We start from the raw sequence: 21,058 nt of genomic DNA on the forward strand, positions 1-21,058 counted from the left end.
TAATTTCAGATTATGCAATTTAGACAATTCATCTTGCTAATACTGACAAGTTTATATCTCAGTCTTTTATTGATTGAGTTTGAAAAACTTTGGTAAAAGTTTGTTATTTATGGGTATAATGGTTTAGAGAAATTATTGATTGAACGCCTCTAATTAATGTCTAAACCATTACTTATAGAACTAAACTTCCTATTTCAACATGAGATTATGTTGATTTATGTGTTGTATGCATCAAACCAATAAGTTATAAATACTCCTCATTACAATTGATTTTTGGTTAAAAGCTAAATATTTCTCATCTTTGAATTTTTGTATGTGCGTATATGTTCTAATTGCTCCACCATAACAAAGATGAGTGAATACTCAAAGAAAGTTCAAAATATATATTAATTACGAGTCTCTTTGTATTATTATATGTTTTAAATGTATTAGAGATTCAATTATGACATGATTTGTGATTACAATTTTGATTCAATAGCTTTCCCGACAATAGGGGGAGAGAAATAATAACTTGTAATGAGTGGGGAGAGTAATTTGAACCAGAAGTTCAACAATGATATCACATTACAAGTTCCAAATATGAAAATTCTCATAAAAGAAAATAACAAGTCTAGATGGTTATATAGTGAAGGCGGATGCTCTAGTTGTAACAGCCCGTTTTCAGTAAAATTGGAATAGTGATTTCAGAACCACAAATTCGAGTCAGAAAGAAAGTTTATTTTAATAATATTACATGGTCTGCATTATGATAGAAAAGACTTATGAAAATTTTGATAAGAAAATTTTACCGATTACATGTTTAATTATAGAAAGGACCAAATTGCATAAAATGCAAAAGTTGAGTTCTATAGCTATAAGTATCAAATAGCTATGGAATTCAAAACTTGAGGTCCTTATATGGTAATTAGACCATTAAGAGTAGTTATTAGATTTTTTAATGATTCATCCATGGAAATTTAGAAAAAGAAAAGGACTAAATTTGAAATATAAATAAATAAAGATGATAATAACTTAATATCATCTTATTTCATCATCTTCCCCAAATATTTTCTATGGAAACCTAGGAAAGAGAAAGAAAATGAAGCAAACCTAATTGGGTAAGTAATCTTGTCCCATTTTTAGTCATTTTTATATTTTTGATATCGGAATAACCTAATCTAGTTATTTTGGGGATCAATTTGTAAAGTTATCAAAGTATTAAAATTTTTCCATGGATGAGTATGCTGAAATTTTAAAATTTATGGTAGAAAATGAAAGGTTGTTGATAGATAAACAACTTTTGTAAATGAAATTTTGATGAAATTGTGATTTAGGGACTAAATTGTAAAGATTAAAATTCATAGAAAATTTTTGATTTTTTTGAAATACATGAGCTATAAGTGTTATATTAAAAATTTGGCTGGGCTTGGAATAAGGATTAGATTGCATGAATTTCATTTTCTGAGCCTAGGGACGAAATTGGAATTAATGAAAAGTATAGGAGCAAAATAATATTTTTGCCTAAGATGTGAGTTGGATTGATTTGAATGTGAAATGTAATAAATTGATGATTAAATTCATTTATATAGATTCAGAAATACCAAATAAGAAGTTACATCGAGGAAAAGAAAAAGTTTCGGATAGTAGATTCTCATATACGAACAAGTATCGAGGTAAGTTCGTGTAACTAAATTGTGTACATTTATATGTTTGAATTAAATGTTGTATATATGAATTGTGTAATTGCCAATGTTATGTATTTATGAAATTGATTGAATATCCGATAATGCCTGATAAGTGTTTAATTCTGTTTGAAAAAAATAAAAATCGATGGATACAAATTTCTCGTATTGGTTGTGGCCTTGCATATGTTACGGACACACCATAGCTCAAAAGCGCATCCCGATTTATGGCCCTCTTGAGCTTCCCGTTATATGGTTTTTTTGAGCTTCCCATTAATAGCTCTTCGGAGCATCCCGATTGGTTGTGATCCTACATCTGTTATGGACACACCTTAGCTCTTATAAGCATCCCGATATATGGCTCTTCGTGAGCTTCTCGTTAAATTGATTGTTTGTGAGCTTTTTGATATGGCTCGCTTGAACTTCCCGATATATGGCTATTCGGAGCTTCCCGTTATATGGCTCTTTGTGAGCTTCCCAAGTTTTTTGTGAATTTCCTGATTATGGATCTTATGAGCTTCCCGTTATACAGCCCGGATAAGCTTCTTGTTACATGGCTCACATGAGCTTCCTGTTATATAGCTCAAGAGAGAGCTTCCCGTTTATGTGCTCACATGAGCATTCTCGAATATGAATTGACAGATTATAAATTTGTACACTTCAAGTGTACTACCCGAGTATCCATCGATATTTCAATGATTCAATGGACAAAACTCCTGATTTAAGAAAATATGAGAATTAAATGAGTTATATCTTAAATATCCCTGAAATACCTAGAAATGGTTGCATAATGAGCTCATCTTCATTTTCTTGATTTTCATGCAAATTTCATGACTAATTTGATTGATATGAGCATATGTTTAGGCAATTGGCTACAATGTTTGGATGCATGTTTGTATGTTTACTTTAAATGAATATGATTTGTAAGTTAAATTCTTATTATACGAACTTACTAAGCATTAAATGTTTACTCTGTTCATTTTCTCAGTTTTATAGTATTCGAAAGTTCGTAAAGGTTGGAGCGGGTCAGAGCAAGATCACACTATCTTACAGCTCACTTTGGTATAAATAACAAAACTACTTTTATTATAATGGCATGTATAGGCTAAAACAGATCAAATGATGAAATATTTTGGTTGTAACTAGCCATTGGAATGGCTAGTGTTAAGCATGTTTTGATGTAATTATATAAGACTTTATCATGTTTAATGTGTGATGAAATGATTATATGGTGGAGAGTATATAAACCTATTGATGAATGATTTTGAATTAGTATATTTGGTAAAATTTGTCTATAAACATAAGTGTGTAATTGGTAGGTTTAAATGCATTAACATATGAGCTAATATGACATGCATAAAATTGGTTTTGGTTTAGTTTTAATGTCTTGAATTGGTTGATAAATGTATTCAAGTGTTGTCGTTAGTTGATGGTATACTTGGGTGAGAAAAATGGCCATGAAAATGGTCTATTTTTGTCCACACGAACAAACACACGGGCGTGTGTCTCAGCCATGTGTGACACACGGTCATGCGCATAGGCGTGTGGTTTGGCCGTGTGTCCCCTGCATATTAAAAAATTTAGAAATAGAATGCTCAAAATTGGTCACACAGGTAGAGACACGGGCGTATGTCTCAGCCGTGTGAAACACATGGCCCAACATACAGGTGTGTGTCTTGGCCGTGTGAATCCTACATCTAATTTTTAAAAATTAAATTGTCCACACAGCCTAGCACACGGGCGTGTGGCTGGCCGTGTGACCCAAGTTAGAGAGTTACACGGGTATGAACACGGGTTGGGACACAACCGTGTGCCTTACATCGAATGCCCACACGGCCTAGGACACGAGCGTGTCATTTGGCCGTGTGAGCCATACAGGCTACCCACACGGGCGTGTGATGTAACAGCCCATTTTCAGGTCAAATCAGAACAGTAGTTTCGAGACTACAAATCTAAAGTAGAAATATTAATTTTATTATTTCTTTAAGGTCTAAAACATGATAGAATAATTGTGTGAAAATTTCGTTAAGAAATTTTATCGACTGAGTGCTCAATTCGACTAGAAGGACTAAATTGCAATATGTGCAAAATTTGAGTTCTATAATTTGAAAGTGTCTAATTGCTATGAAATTTTAAATTGGAGGTCCTTAAATGGTAATTAGATCATTATACTAGGATGGACAAAAATGGACATAGTTAGGTGAAAATTTAAAGTTATACATTAAGAGCATTTTAGTAATTTGGTAAATGAAGACATAATTAACTAAATAAAAGTGTCCATCTTCTCAATTTAGTCCCCTTATAGCCGAATTTCACAAGGGAGCCATAGCTAGGGTTTTGGCCAAGCTTTCAAGCTCGATTGTAAGTCCGTTTTTGTCTCGTTTTTAATTTTTTTATATTTTTGAGATTGTTGTAACTTGATCTAGCTATTTCAAGGACTAATTTGAAAGAAAGTTGAAGTTAAAAATTTTACCCATGTTGAATATGCTTGTATTCTGATGTTTGATGATAGAAAATGCATGATTGTTGTTCGATAAACAACATTTGTAAAATGATTTTCGGTAAAAATGACAAATAGGGACTTATTTGTAAAAAAATTATAAAATGTGTAGAAAAGTGTGAATAAATGAAAAATGTGTGCTGTTACGTGTACAAATAATATTCGGCTAGGCTTAGGTTGGGATGAAATTGAAAGAAATTCATTTTACGAGCCTAGGGACTAAATTGTAAAATATTGAAATATTAGGGGCAAAAATGTAAAATTTTCCATAATATGGTTTTGGACTAAATTGAATAGCTTGATGATTAAATGAGTTAAATATGACATTATAGATAAAGAAAAACAAAGTTCGAATGTATATCGGGGGAAAACTAAATAATTGACGAATAGATCCCTTGCCGTTTTTGCATCCGAGGTAAGTTCGTATGTTAATAAGCTTTGTTAAAATTGTATTTTAAATGCTTTAATTTATGCATGAATTGTGTAATCAACTTTACGGACACATTTGGCGATGTTCTGGCAAGCTAGAAATCCCAATCGAACCTTAGGAATAGATTAGGATACAAGTGACATGTTACTAGGGTTTTATGTTATGTGATCCGGGTGCTGGTCCTGTATGTCCTACTGATGGCTGAGTATATCGGCATATGTTGCTATTACTTGGCAGCTTGTGTGAGTAGCACCGGGTAGCTACGTCTTGACTGACAACTTGTGTGAGCAGGCCCGTTGATAGCTTAGGAGCGAGCATATATGTTTTATGAGATAGAGGTAGCTATGACTACATATGTGACACCTTGTGTGTAAGATTTCCCTAGTATCCGACATTATTATTTCGAGTGGTCCATTGGGTATGTCAACGATGAGAATAAGTATGAAATCATTACGAGATGTTACAGGTATGTACATAAAGCTTATGATTATTAAATTCGTAAAATGATGATCTCAAGGTAAGTTTGTGATGGAATGAATTATGGTTATGAGATTATAGTAAACTACGCTATCTTATACTATATTACTTGAATGTTAAATGTATGGTAAGATTTGCTTATTTCTTTCATACAAGCTCACTAAGCTATATAGCTTATTCTGTTTTACTTTCCATATTTTATAATGCCACCAAGCTAGCTCAGATTGGAAATCGTCGGAGATCGCATCAAACTATCAAACTGTCATTTTGAGTGTCGATGATCTTAAACATTTTGAGTATATGGCATGTATAGGGACTTGGTCATTTTGTTATATGTGTCATTATGAATGGACAAATGTGTTGGCTTATGTTTGTTTAAGATGGTTTGATATTTAGCCATGTAATTGGCTCATTTTGGTTAAATTAGTTGTAAGCTTAAGTATATTCGTACAGGTGCAAATATCGCCTTTATAATGTGGTCTATATATGTAATACCCCTACCCGTATTCATTGCCAGAATAGGGTACGAGGCATTACCGGAGTTTACGAATTAATTTTTTTTTTATATTCAATATAGCCCTTTTATAAATATCTAACCTTCCCTGTAATATTAAATCGAGACCAATCCACATCAACCAAATCAATTCAACATATTTTCATGATAGATTCATGCATTTATATAAGATAACGTCATCACATATCTATAACCAGGTTCGTTAACCATACTAATGGCTAACTTTACATTCATTTCACGTTAACATTTACTTTGTTAGCTTATACATGCCATTGATTTCCAAAATAAAGTTTCTTTATATACCGAAATCACGAGGTTGACGGTGTGATGTGTCTCCCACCAAATCCGACCTCGGAGCTCTTAACACTACAAAACAGGAAAAAGGAAGCGGGTAAGCACTTTGTGCTTAGTAAGCTCATGTAACAAGAATTATACTTACCTAATATTTTCAATACAATACAATAAACATCCATATATCCATTCAATGCATTATTACCCTAATATGCACAAACTCAACATTCAAGTTAGTACAATAATTTCCATGTACCAATAATATATACCATGATTGATGAGCTCGTCAATACCATGATTTCCATTTCCTTGCTATTTTTCCATATTTATCCCGTTGAATTTATCGGAATTTCGATGAATTTTTAGAGGTACACTTTTAGTGTACAATTCTGGGCCCATCAATTCATATTCATGTGCGACATTTCCATTTCAGAGAGCACACTCATGAACCTCAACCTTGCAGCGGGATTACCGGTCGAGCTAAATCCGCAATATAAACTCATAGAGTATTGTCGGGATTACCGGTCAAGCTAAATCCTCGCAAGCGACAATTACTCTAATGAGCTTGGATCTGAATTACCAGTCGAGCTAAATTGAGACCCTAATTCGGATTACCCGTCCGGCTAAATCCATTTTACACATATTCTTCTGGAGGGCTATATCAGATAGGATCACCCGTCCGGCTAGATCCTTTTACCGTCAATTCCTTTTCAAAGATCCATCGAATTTTCCTTTCATTCAAACGGATTTCTTCCCATTTTATCAAATATATCAATGTTTCATAAATTTCCATATAATGAACATTCAAATCATATTCATATCAAAACATGCATTTCAAGCATTTAAGAATATAATTCAAGTTACACGAACTTACCTTGATACTTGTTTGTAAACAGTAAAAATCTACTAATACCGAACTTTTTCCTTTCCTTGATCTAGCTTCGTATTTGAATCTTCTAGATTTAAATAAATAAATTTAATTATCAATTTAATACATTTCATGTTCATATGCAACATTCTCTATAATTCAACTATTATTTATAGTTCATTCAAAGCTGTCTACTTGAGTCATAGTCACTAAATTATTTATAACTTGAGCTACGGAACTCCAAATTAAGATCCGTTAATTTTTCCTGAAACTTGACTCATATATATTTTTACCATAAAATTTTCAGAATTTTTGGTTTAGCCAATCAGTACATTTTATTCTTCAAAGTCACCCCTGTTCTGTTGTCTAACAGTTCTAACCCTTCTTCACTAAAAATAAATTATCTCTTTATACAGAATTCAAATGATGTTCTAGTTTGTTTATATTAAAAATATACTCATTCAGAATTATAGATATATAAATTTGAGTCCCTAATTATTTTTATTCAATTTTTTATAATTTTTCAAAGTCAGAACAGGGGAACCCGAATTCATTCTGACCTTGTCTCACAAAATTCATTATATCTCAAAATTTACAAATCCATTGCTTACAATATTTCTTCTATGAGAAACTAGACTCAATAAGCTTTAATTACATATTTTTTTCATCTTCTAATTCGATTCCTACAATTTTTGGTGATTTTTCAAAGTTAGTCTACTGCTGCTGTCCAAACTGTTTTAGTGCAAGTGTTTATTACCATTTTTCCCTAAGCTTTTAATAAATGATAATTTCGTCCCTACTCAATTAGCCTCTCAATTGAGCTGATTTTTCTCAATTAACATTTTATTCTATCACCTTAAACTAGTTTACAACCTTTAGGAATCAGAATTTCAGCAATAGACTTTAATTCCAAATATTTTCACAATTAGGTCCCAAAAATCAATTTCCATTGAAATTGCCTAATAAAATCATCTCATAAACAAATTAAAGCTTTAATTTCATTCTATTTCATCATAAAATTACGGAAATCAACCATGGTGACTTTCAATTTCATCCATGAAATCAAAACTAATGAATTTAATAGTAGGACCTAGTTGTAAAAGTCTTAGAAACACAAAATTACAAGAAAAGGCAAGGATTAACTCACTTGGTGCAAAATTATGAAATACCAGCTTAGAGAACCCTCCTACGGCGTTTTTAGCTGCTGGAATTGAAGAGAAATGAAGAGAAATCTAGATATTTCCTATTTAGTCCTAATTTTATTTAGTTAATTTTGCAATATTCCAATGTTACCCTTAATTTATCAATTTTTCTGCTGATTTCATACCTTTGCCGTCCATCCCAAATAAATTTTGGGTCTAATTGCCTTTTATATCCTTTCTCATTAGACTAATAAGCTATTTAATCACTCTAGCAACTTTTACACCTATTACAATTCAGTCCTTTTCATTTAATTGACTACCCAAACATTAAAATTTCCTAACGAAATTTTAATACCACATTAATAACATTTCATAAATATTTATAAAATTATTTTTGACTCGGTTTTACGAGATAGAGGTCCCGATACCTTATTTTACCCAATTTCTTCAATAATTTTTTTTTCCAACTAATCACTAAATTGATAAAATTTTCCTATCAATATTTTCATACGATTTTCCTATCATATAAATTTTCAAGCAAAAATATTGAAATAAATTTCTCTTTAAATCGGATTTGTGGTTACGAAACCACTGTTCCGATAACATTGAATTTAGGCCATTACAATATATGATTGGTGAATGGTTGAATGTGACTTAATGGTTTTGTCATTGAATAGTTGAGATTGGCTTGTTGGTATGCTAGGAAATCTAAGAAGAATTATGCATGATAAAAGTATTTGTGTTGGTACTTGTGGATGTGAGTTGGTATGATTTAGTTTGGTAGGAAAAGATGTTGTAAGTATGTTATGTGTGATAATGAAATGATATGGTCTAACCTTGATTATGGATGTTTTGGTTGCCTAAGTATACCATGATCAATGCCATTGAATTTGTGTGTGAATAGGTGTAAATGAAGGTGACAAATGACATGGTAAATAGCCTTTATTTTGTCCACACGGGTAGACACACGGGCGTGTGTCTAGACTGTGTATGACACACGGCCTGTCCCATGGGCATGTGTTCTGGCCGTGTGTCCCCTGCACCTTAATTTTGAGAAGCAGAATGCTCAGAATTGAGCACACGGGCGTGTGTCTCAGTTGTGTGAGGGACACAGCCTCAAGCATGGGCGTGTGTCCCAACTGTGTGAAAACTGCACCTATTTTATGATAATGAAATTAACCACAAAGCCTAGCACACGGGCGTGTGACTTGATCGTGTGACCTCAATTTGTTCATATTTTGCAAAACAGAGAGTTACATGGGTTAGGGACACAGGCGTGTGTGACCACACGACCTACCCACACGGGCGTGTCTCGAACCACACGGGCGTGTGACCCCTGTACATAAATTTTTTTTCTAAGTTTTGTAAAAATTCCCTGAGTTATCGGGTTAGTCCCGAACCACTTCCAAAGCATGTTCGTAGGCTTGTATTAGGGAATTTATGATTGAACACAAATGGTTTTAATTTGGATGAAAATTTATGACTTGGAATTATATGTTTACTTGCAATGTAAGTCCGATAATGCCTCGTATCCTGTTCCGGTATTGAATACGGGTAATGGGTGTTACATGTGACCCCTGTATTTAAGAAAAATTTTAGAATTTTGCGAAAAATTCTTTGAATTTCTGATATAATCCCAATTTGTTTTTAATGCATAAATTGGGCCTCGAGAGTCCATTTAAGGGACAATATGATTGGTTTCGAATATGAATAGTAAATGACATGAATTAATAGTATTTGATATATAAACTCTGATAATGCTTTGTAACCCTGTTCCAGTGATGGATATGGGTTAAGGGTGTTACACTAAAAGAGACTAAAGACATAACTAATAATTAAAACTCCAGAAGAGAATTAGGTACTTGAAACTGAAAATTAAAATAGTGAAAATAAAATATCTTGATAAGTTATGTTAATTTGAGAAAATGTCGAACCGATAATAAAAGTGGTAGACAATAATTTTGCATGCACTATTATTATTGAAAAATGAAACAAAAGGAGGATCTTGAATAAATTTATTGAGAAATATAGTTATGAAATAAATTGGTCAAAATAGAAAGACGCAACTGAAGTACAGTTAAATTTGTGAAGTTTTTGGACCAGTAGTCAAAATATCTGAAGGTATAAAGCTAGTTATGGTGCAAATGAAATAGTTTTACAAAACAAAATAAAATATGAAGTTTTTCGTTAAGTCGTGACATTTATGAAAATATATAATATTCTTTTGTGGTGAATGGAATAACCTTTAGATATAATATTTTGAAAATTCATAAAATATTTAACTTGCGTCTAATGGTTATGGTTACAACCTTTATGAATCACTATATAGTAAAGTTTATATTAAAATCCTTAAAGGATTTAGAATGCTAGAAGCATATTGAAATTCTCGAAAAATTCTTCATTTATATGAATTGAAATAATTTGAATATATATGGTAAATAGTAGTTGAAGGAGGATTATAAAATGATAAAAAATACTTATTTGTGTTTTTATAGAAGAATCATGATTAAAGTTTGTTATGATTATTGTTGAAACTCCTGAAGAGATCAAAATATATTTCCCCAAAATTTTTCCTCACTTATGACTTTCAAAAGAATGGTAATATAAATGCTTAGCAAGCATATTCAAATAGTCATTTGAAAAGCTAGTATTCAAGATTGAATATGTAGAATATGAGAAAGTATGTGATGTTTTCATGAGGAGGAATAAATACGCGTTGTACTATTTTTCTCTTAACTGAGGTTTTGTCCCATTGAGTTTTTATAAGGTTTTTAATGAGATGACATATTATGCATATTATAAATATGTGTACTATTTTTCTTTCATTAGGAATTTTTTTCTTACAGGGTTTTTATCTTAGTAAGGTTTTAGCGAGACACATTATCTATCAATAGACATCTAAAGGGGAGTCTTATGAATATCTTATTAAGTGGATGTCCATTAAGATCAAGATAAATTTTAATGAACTTTAAATTTTAATAGTCATTAGAATTAGATCTCCACTCTATTTATACTTATTATGCTTATAAATAGAGACTATGGAGAAACTTTATAAATATTTTGATTTATCAGTAAAAATACACTCACTTTGCTCTCCTATTCTTTTTATTCTTTACTCTCTCTCTATTTATTTTATAAAAAATAATTTTATATTCTTTTAATAAAAATAAAATACAAAAGAAATCAAATATTATTTTCTCAAAATTTTAATTAGTATATTATTATTTTAAAAACAAGAAATTGGTCCATCCGACGGATAGAAAACTAATTATATAGATTTATAGGATTGGTATGGATGCATAGAATATAGATTGGGGCATAAAGGGTGAGCTCTAGGCTGAACCCAAAGACTATTACGTTGGTGAGGGCCGAAAATAGGAGTTGAATCCAATAAGTGATGTGTCGCTATCAGCCTGGATCTCCGCCTACCCCGGGGACCACACTCAAACCTCCACTACATGCCACGTTGCACCTCTTCCACTCTCCACTCGTGCGGTGCGGCGCGTTCAACCACCTCCTCTCCTTTAAACATTCTTTTTGTTTTTATTTTCTCCTCTCCCTCTCTCTCCCAAACACTGCAAATTTTCCGTTCACTTTCAAAACAGATCACTCATTCTTCTTCTTCTTCTTCTTCTTTTTTACTTTCTTCTTTCTGGTCTTGTAGAGACTAGAAAACAAAAATCTGATTTTGTTCAATTTGTAAAAAGAGGGAAGAGTTCAAATTATGGACACTCTGTTTTAACCAAAATTATATTTTTCAAGGGCTATTCGTAATCTTAGGGCTGATACGCAGATCCGCTTTTATCTCTTTGTTTTGTAAGAAGTAAGAACCAATTGTAAACATTTTGCATTGTTCGAAAGAAGGTATTTTTGTCCAAGTAAAAACCTCTGTTTTCAGAATTTCATTTAACTTCCCCAAAATATTTTTTGGCTAGGGTTATTTGTATCTTTTTATCATACATTTACTTCAATTTTATGTCTCTATCAAATTTAGACAATTACATATTACAAAAAGGTATTTTTTTTCATTGCTGGATTGGTTTAGTTTATATGCATTTCGTTTTAATTGTTTTTGGGTCCCGAAATTTGGTTCATATAATTCACATATTGATCCGTTTCTCGGTTCGTTTGAGTTATTTTCTTCGATTTGGGGATCTGGGTTCTTGTTGATTGTACTTTAAGCTTTTTGGGATCTCTCGAATTAGCAATCTGTTTGGGATATCCTTTTGATTTGCGATCTGGGTCTTTCTGATTCACTGGAAAACTGCATTCCTTTTATGTAATTCAAAATAAAAAATTCCAAACCTTCTTTTTTATCCTAACAATTCCAACATTCAAGAGAGAAAATTAGGACTTTTTTTTTTTTGAGGATCATTGAATCCTACAACAAGGAAGGGAACTACATTGAATGAGGCAGTTTCCTGATTGGAAAACAAACTGAGGCTATAAATTATGGGTTGCATTTGCTCGAAAGGTTCTCGAGCAAATGAATACGTTGAAAATAACCATGGAAAAAGAGACAAGGCCCACAAGAACTCGAGAAAAACCGCAAAAAAGTTATCTGTTTCCTTTAAAAGGGACAATGTGGTGGTTGAGGCGGATGCCACTGCACGGTTGATCTCGAATCAGCAGCCAAACCACAGTGCCGTTTCAGGGCCTTCGTCCTCTTCTGATGATGAAGAAAAGAAGGCAGCGTTGGCGGTTTTTGAGAGGTCTAAAGGGGCCCCACCCGAGCTGCAAAGGCGTCCAACAACGGAGGCGGATGGGAGGGGTGGACAAGGGCAGCCGAGGATGTCCAGGATCATAAATGCAACTGGTGGCGAAAGAGGTGCACGGGTGGTCGCTGGTTGGCCTTCTTGGCTAGCAGCAGTAGCTGGGGAAGCCATCAATGGTTGGATACCTCGAAAGGCAGAGTCATTCGAGAAGTTGGAGAAGGTCTGCTCAATAGCTTTATCTTTTATTGCTTATTTATAGTTCCGTTTCTTGTTTCTGTCCATTAAAGAAATTTGTGTTTTGCTTATGCATATCTACTTTGAAATTTATATTTTATAAACTAGCTACTATTGTGCAGTTAAAATGAGTGTATGTTTCATTAATGTGCATCTCGATACAAATTATGACAACCTTTATGAGGCCTTCAGCTCTTTGCTTTTTTGGTGTAATCTCCAATGTCTGTTCTTTTTCCTCTTTCAATAAATATAGTATACGGTCCTGCTAATAATGTAGATTGGCCAAGGAACCTACAGCAGTGTGTACAAAGCTCGTGACCTTGAATCAAATAAGATAGTTGCCTTGAAGAAAGTTCGATTTGTTAATATGGACCCTGAAAGTGTTTGTTTCATGGCAAGAGAAATTATCATTCTACGTCAGCTTGATCACCCTAATGTCATGAAGCTTGAAGGTCTAATTACTTCTAGGGCGTCTGGAAGCTTATACCTTATATTTGAATACATGGAGCATGATCTTGCAGGGCTTTTAGCAAGACCTGAGGTTAAGTTCACTGAAGCTCAGGTACGTTCATATTTTCAATATTTATTTGATTAATGTTGCTCAGATCTACATAAAATTTGTGATTCCATGGTGGAGGAAAACAGTTTCATAAGAAGTCTGTCACATTGTGAACTGTTAGTGGATTTTCAATGATATTTGATGGAACATATTGTGCATGTAGCAAATGATCAACTGCCTGTACTAGTGGAAGCAGTTTTCTTTACCAAAGTTGTAACTTTTAATTATATATACTGTGTTACCATTTGACAGCAAAGAATTATGTTTAACCCTTTTTTTAGCTCAAATGAAAGAAAGGGACTTGGTTATTTGGGTGTTGAAGTGCTGGATTTTATGTGTAACCATGCAGATAAAGTGTTACATGCAACAGCTGTTTCGCGGACTTGACCATTGCCATAGTCGTGGTGTTTTACACCGTGATATCAAGGGCTCAAATCTCTTGATAGACTGTAATGGAAACCTCAAGATTGGTGATTTTGGACTGGCAACCTTTTTCCATCCGAATCAGAAGCAGCCTCTAACAAGTCGTGTCGTAACCTTATGGTACCGCCCTCCTGAGCTTTTGCTTGGTTCTACAAACTATGGAGTTGCTGTCGATCTGTGGAGTTCTGGTTGCATACTTGCAGAATTATTTGCTGGGAAGCCTATCATGCCTGGAAGAACTGAGGTACTGTTTTCATTTTTTGAGGGTATTGACACATATAATTTGAAATTCCTTGTGCATGGCGAGCTTCTAATGAAGCTTTTTATTTCTTATGATAGAAAAGGGAAACATGCTTCTTATGATGACATGGAATTATTACCGACTCATGTATGCATGACTATATATATTTATTAGTCATGTGTGTTTGTGGATGTGTGCATGTTGTTGCACGTGCTTAACAGGATGGAAAATATAAATGCAAAGAGAATTTGGGTTCCTTTTTGACACTATGACATTGGAAGACCTGGATGCCAAAAGTTAATCTTAAAGTCATACTAGCATCACTCTGCTATGATCTAGGCATAGAATTGTTTAGAACCTAAGCTATGATCTTATTCAGGGGTTTGGCATTTGTTTGAATTTGCTTATCATCTCATTTCGCACATATTTAATTGTCAAATTATTTGCTCATTATGTGCTTGTATCACCTTTAAGGTGATTTTTGGGTTGGAGGTAGCATTGCTGGTGTTGACAGCCACAAAAATCATCTACTTTAGTTGATAATTTACTGGACTGTGGGTTCAGTGATGTACTGCTCAGCATTTATAATTGCCATTGTCATGACATGATTATGCAATGAATGTGTACTCTAGAACTGCCTACAAGTTATTTTTCAGAATTTACTCATAGAACTATCCAAAGTGCAGTGCACTTGCAGTTGAGCTTTTTAGTTCAACTTCTGGTGAGTGACGATCTCATTGTTTATCATTTTTAGGTCGAACAACTGCACAAAATCTTCAAACTCTGTGGATCACCTTCTGAAGATTATTGGAAAAGATCAAAATTGCCACATGCAACCATTTTCAAACCTCAACATCCTTATAAAAGTTGTGTTCTCAAGACATTCAAGGACTTTCCTGCATCTGCTTTGGTCCTTTTGGAGGTTCTTCTTGCAATAGAACCCGAGTGTCGTGGAACTGCTCCTTCAGCACTTCAGAGTGAGGTGAACCTGAGACGTTCAATCTCTTTTAGTTGTACTTGTTACCTTGTAGTCTTCTTTTTGGGATCTATCTTTTTGTTAGTCCAACTGGTTCTGTTTATGCTTTTTCCTTGAAAACAATTTAAGTTCATACTTTTTCTTATACAAGCAAGGTGACCCTTTTAATTCCTATCTTATTGGCTTGAACTGCATTTGGACATATTACCATTGGTTGATTTGCTAATAAGGGAAAGAAACCCTTATAATAAACAAGAAGCCTGTCTTTCAATTGCATTTGAAATGTTGTTAGTCGTCATCTTTATAATTGCAACCTTTAACTTTTCGTTAGGACTTGGGACATTCAGATGTCCAGCCTGTTGGTTCATTTGTGCATATGTCAGCTCTTCTTACTTGATAAATGGCATGTTCACTAAGGTCAACTATGAAATAGTCATTGCACAGCTTGTGTTGGGTCCTGCTGGGGTGTTCATCTTTGGAATGTAAACTATATTGGTTGCTTATGATTATCCTACCTTTTCATCCTTCATACATGTCATCTCATTTTGGTAATTTTGTTTTAACTCTGAAGTTTCTCTTCCAGTTCTTTACAACATTTCCTCTTCCTTGCGATCCATCTAGCTTGCCCAAGTATCCACCTAGTAAGGAATTTGATACCAAGCTTCGAGAAGAGGAATCTAGAAGGTAGTTATCTGCTCCTACTTTGTATTAAAAATTTTGATCTCATCAATGTTTAAACAACATTTTGTGAAAATTATCGTGTCTTATTAAACTTTTTCCTATATTCTGGTCATTTAGTACTTTATACTGGAAGCTCTAATAACTTCATTGTGATGTGCATTTGGTATTACGTCTTGAAACGTTTAGAAATAGTTAAATTGTTATAAAATCTTGTAAAAGTTTAAAATATTCTGATTAAAATGTATAAAAGTAGTTATAAAAGAAGGGCATTTTGGTAATTTTAGTTTGTGTCAAACCTGCACAAGCTGTACCCAGAAATTTTAATTGAAAATCTGCCCTGCCCCCTAATCCAGTTCGTCTTCTTTTTTTTTTAAAATGCCCCTATAGGGTCAGGACTGATATTGACAGATTTGGGTTATTTTTCCATCTACTAGAAAGGGATGAAAATTCTCAATTTGAATTAGTTTGTGTTGTTGAGAACAATCTCGCTCTCTAAAGTTCCCACCCCACCCCCCAAAAAAAAAAAAAAGTATAAAAACAACTGTTCTTCCTGCTTAAAAACTTGAAAACCAGGCAGAGAGCTGGTGGGAAAGTACATGCAGTTGATCCTGTTAGAAAGTTTTCCAGAGAACCTATAGCTGTTCCTGCCCCAGATTTTAATGCTGAGTTACAGGCATCCATACAGGTTCTTTCTAACTTGCAAGATTTATTTGCTATTGCACAGTTCATATGTTTTTGATAGTATTTAATATGGTGTTTGAACACTTTCCAACTGAAAATCAGTCTTTTGGTCACGACTGATGTTTGTTATGTTGCTTGATACAGAAACGGCGAGGACAGTTTGATGCTAAAAGTATCAGTGAAGTATGCTACCCTGAAGAAGACAGAGGTGCTGGCGTCCCTATTGAGCCTTCAAAAAGAACAGAAAGAGTTGTATACAACTCTCATTCTGGCCGGTCAATGCACCCTGGTAAGTTTGAATCTTCACGGAATAAGAAGACTGAGATTGAGTCTATGAAGACTTCTGCTCGAGCATTTGGTTTTCCAAGGAAGCCTGAAGAGTTGAAAACTCAGACAACATTTGTTCATCGTGGAGCTGTGGAATTGTCCCGATTTTCTAATTCAATTGCAGTTAGAGGCAGTTCACGGTTCGATATGACCAAAGAGAATAATATAAATCCTCAATGGCCTGAGGAGCATTTTAATTCCGGATATAACCATCTGGATAATGCTGAGTCCTCTGAAAAGCATGATTTGTCCCATGGTTTACTCGATAGACCAAAGGCTTCAAATGTGAAGGATGGACAACCATCTTCCAAGGAATCAGCCGTGGTAAGGGAATTTTGTACAATTAGAATTAGTTTTATTGACATGTATTTTTGACGTCCTATTTCTTTTCCTTTACTGGTAGATCCAATATCCATTCTAATCACAACTGATTTCTGAATGCAAGGATTTTATGTGATATCCATCTTCTAGAAAATCCATGAAAATTTGAAGCTAGAAGTGTATACTAGGCGAGGAACACAATTTATAATGATTGCTTTTATGTTGTTCATGGCACAATTTATCAGTTTCAACTATCTGGAGTTATTAACACTTAAATTTTGGTGTGTGAATCCAGGGTTATGTTTCCATGAATAATCGAATCCACTATTCTGGACCATTGATGCCTCGCGGAGGAAACCTTGAGGAACTGCTTAAAGAGCATGAGAGACGGATTCAGAATGCTGTTCGCAGAGCTCGTTTGAACAAGACAAAGGCAAAAATTAACTTTGATGACAATGGACAGACTGAATCACTACTATAACACGAGAAGTGACAGTGAGAAACTGGAAAAATGCTTATACCTGTTCCATGCCGATCTGGAAACTCAGCAGAGTGGTCATAATTTAATTATTAGGAAGAAATCTTTTTGTTTTGGAGATTTGACACGTCTTGCTGCCAGATGATGTTCAATAATCATGGAAATCCTGCAGCAAGGACAATTTTTTTCCGGCCAAAGTTCACTCCGGAAGTTCTATATTAAAAAAAAAAAAAAAAAGCAGCTCTTTTCGACTGAGAATGTTGAGTGGTATTTGGTGATTATCTTTGAAATTCGGCCATTTTGTTGTTACCTTAGGTACAGGTTTGTGTCATTGTTCAACTTTCTGAACTATGCTTTGTACAGATAAAATAGGCTTCTTACAAAATCTATAATCAAGTTTACTGCATTTTTAATTTTTTGGGTTTTGTAAAGGTCGAATCATCTGCTCGAATTTACTCAATCTTATCATCTACCTTTAGAAAAAATCACCTCTTTAATTTTCTTAAAGCGCAATTTAATCTAAGGAGGACAATATTTGTGAATTTGATTGATATAATAATAAACTTATTATATTTGGAAGATAAAATTTGTATATATTACCTTCAATCAGAATTAAATTGAAGATTGAAGTATCAATGAAGATTTGATAGAAACATTTAAGAGGAAGCAATTTACCGAAATTGATCTCCCTAGGGTTTTTGTTCACAGCCCCCGTTGTTTGGTAAAGATATAGATGAATGTTTGAAGCAGAGCAGCATATAACACTCACCAATGCACTGTTGTAATGGGGTTGGTTGGAGATGGGATTAGGTGGACCATGAACGCTTCCATCGCCTTATCACCAACCAACAACCAAAATAGAAAACGTTTTCTGTCACAATGAATAACTTGTTATTGTTTGAAACATCATTCAGCCAGCAAATTCTGAAAACTAAGGCTTCCCAAATCATCCCTTGCTGTTGGACCTTAAAATTAATAACCTTACAAACCAACAAATTGGGTCAAATCCATGAAATCTTTTTATTATTATTTTTTAAAACTGCAGTTCCCACACAAAAAATGAATCCACCAAACTAGTAGATGTGCCAACCGCAATATTGCTTGCTTGCTTCACCCACAATCCTTGCAGATGTTTTGTCTTCATCAAGTATCTGACGTTTCTTCCCTTTGTTTCCAAGCATAATGGAAACCATATCATATCATAGTATGTTTCACCCATTTTTATGTATTTGCAGCTCAAGACCTCTCACAAATATAATAACCAATACTCTGCATCAAGGAAAAAAACCATTTCTTGCAGACCAACATGAGGCCTAAAGGCAGTCAAGCCCTCAATTTTAAGGTCCTCCTTTTAGGAGTTTTCTTTGCTTTTCTCCTCCTTTTTGTGTTAAGATCAAGTATATCATCTTCCCAAGATGATACATCGAATTTACAAACATTTGCCGCAGCTAAAACCTCTAATGGTGTTAAAGAAAGCAAAAGTGGAGCAAATTGCTCGCCATCTTGTGACAAGATTCCACGCTCTCTAGCCCAAGCTCTCATTCACTACGCAACTTCGAGTATCACTCCGCAGCAAACACTGAAAGAAATCTCTGTCACTGCCAAAATTCTAGAGAAGAAGTCACCATGCAATTTCCTAGTATTTGGCCTAGGCCATGACAGCCTTATGTGGAGTTCCCTCAACTACGGTGGGCGAACAGTTTTCCTTGAAGAAGATGAGGCTTGGATTGAGCAAATCCGACGTCGGTTTCCCATGTTGGAGTCCTACCATGTGACGTATGATAGCAAGGTAAACCAAGCTGAGAATCTCATGGACGTGGGCAGAGGACCTGAATGCACAGCAATTGCTGACCCTAAATACTCAATGTGCCAACTTGCATTGAAAGGTTTGCCAAGTGAAGTTTATGAGATGAAATGGGACTTGATAATGGTAGATGCACCAACCGGATACTACGAGGACGCTCCGGGGAGGATGACCGCCATATACACCGCGGGTATGATGGCAAGGAATAAAGAGAAAGGAGAGACTGATGTGTTCGTGCATGATGTAAATAGGGTGGTCGAAGATAAGTTCTCCATGGCATTTTTATGCCAAGGGTACATGAAAAAGCAAGAAGGAAGGCTTAGACACTTCAGAATCCCTAGCCATAAGGATAGCTTGGAAAGACCCTTTTGCCCTGAGTGATCTTACAAATTTCTTGCCTACCATTTTCCCTTCATCAATTCTTTGTTATATTGTTGATTGATGCTGTTTCACGGGGGAATTATCCTATTTTTTTGTTCTTTTGTTTTGTTTGATCAAAGCAAAATAGGAAAGCGTAGCACTATTGCATTGGCAAATTGCTATGCATGCATTTCTTTGAACTCAAATATAGAACTGCAGAATTTATAATAAAGAATCAGTTTCGTATTCCGTAGTTAATTTCTAACTGCATCTTCAGCAATCCAGTCATTATTTATTTATTCCTGGGGGTTGCTTCATAATTTCTTTGAAATCTCTTTATATATGCTATACATACATTTTCATTTGGTATAAATACCATTAAATCCCTACAAATTTCAAATTTTGGTAAATTTATCCCTTTGGAAAATAGAAATACTTACTCATTCCTTGAATAAAAACAATCAACGACGGTGTTAAATATTTTGCGTTTAACTGGGATTTGCTTTCCTTTCAAAATTTCAAAATTTTTACAAAAGCTTTCCTTTCAAAGTTCACCACAAAGGCTTTTCTTTCTTGACGTGCTTACGATATGGATTTGTTTAAACTCATGTTATGTGAGGTTTGCCCATCATCCTTCTGAGACATAGAGAACCCAATTGGGTAATCATTTCCCTTTAGTTTCTTTTCAGAAGGCGCCATTTTCATGACTTAATATACATGCAAGGTTACCAATCTAGACTAAACTTTTGAAACGACAACAAATTACCAATACAAGCTAAATCTGTGTCACATGTATTTTCGAATCTGCAACAAATGCTGGAGCTCGGTTTCAAACATATTTATTCGCAGACACTTCATACACTGAAACATACTAAACTCAATCTTCTTAATCCACAATAAGTAGCCAATATAACACACATCTCATAACATGCATTTCAACATTTAGATATAACCATGCTTCACCTTACATTACTCATGCATCATTCAACACATGCTTGAACCTATCAGACTCTGTACCAATTTACAAATTATTCTTAACAATATTCACTCAATCATAGATATATTTTAGGAATCATTTACCTTACCTATTATACCTTTCATGATCTCGGCATCACCTTTTAATTTGTTCCATAAACATCAAGGTATGAATAGTACCACACAAGAGCCAATTTAGAGACTCACCTGACACCCATGAATAGCAACTTGAACTCTAGATTCAACGTTCAACATGAAACTGCAATGGCCACCATTATAACTCATTCGTATAACCTTTACCATCATATCAAACCCAGATAACCTCATGCAAATCTTTACTTCTTCATCTTACTATTCATGCACTCTTACAGACTTAGTATTTTGTAACATAACATGTAGA

At 34.2% G+C, this 21,058-nt stretch overlaps 2 protein-coding genes across 2 annotated transcripts; both read left to right on the top strand.

Annotated features, from left to right (window-relative positions):
- The first annotated feature begins 11,195 nt into the window (after positions 1–11,195).
- Positions 11,196–17,932, top strand: LOC108465052 (probable serine/threonine-protein kinase At1g09600). Its single transcript, XM_053028769.1, has 8 exons — positions 11,196–12,818; positions 13,110–13,394; positions 13,741–14,058; positions 14,810–15,037; positions 15,615–15,715; positions 16,286–16,397; positions 16,538–17,044; positions 17,337–17,932. Exons 1-8 carry the CDS (start codon positions 12,336–12,338, stop codon positions 17,520–17,522), a joined length of 2,220 nt encoding a protein of 739 aa, XP_052884729.1. The 5' UTR covers positions 11,196–12,335; the 3' UTR covers positions 17,523–17,932.
- Positions 17,933–18,654: 722 nt separating this feature from the next.
- LOC108464050 (glucuronoxylan 4-O-methyltransferase 1) lies at positions 18,655–19,941 on the top strand. Its single transcript, XM_017764131.2, has one exon. It carries the CDS (start codon positions 18,826–18,828, stop codon positions 19,702–19,704), a length of 879 nt encoding a protein of 292 aa, XP_017619620.1. The 5' UTR covers positions 18,655–18,825; the 3' UTR covers positions 19,705–19,941.
- The last annotated feature ends 1,117 nt before the right edge of the window (positions 19,942–21,058 follow it).

Source organism: Gossypium arboreum, chromosome 1 (assembly GCF_025698485.1).
Source record: "Gossypium arboreum isolate Shixiya-1 chromosome 1, ASM2569848v2, whole genome shotgun sequence".
In the NCBI taxonomy this organism is placed as follows: Eukaryota; Viridiplantae; Streptophyta; class Magnoliopsida; order Malvales; family Malvaceae; genus Gossypium; species Gossypium arboreum.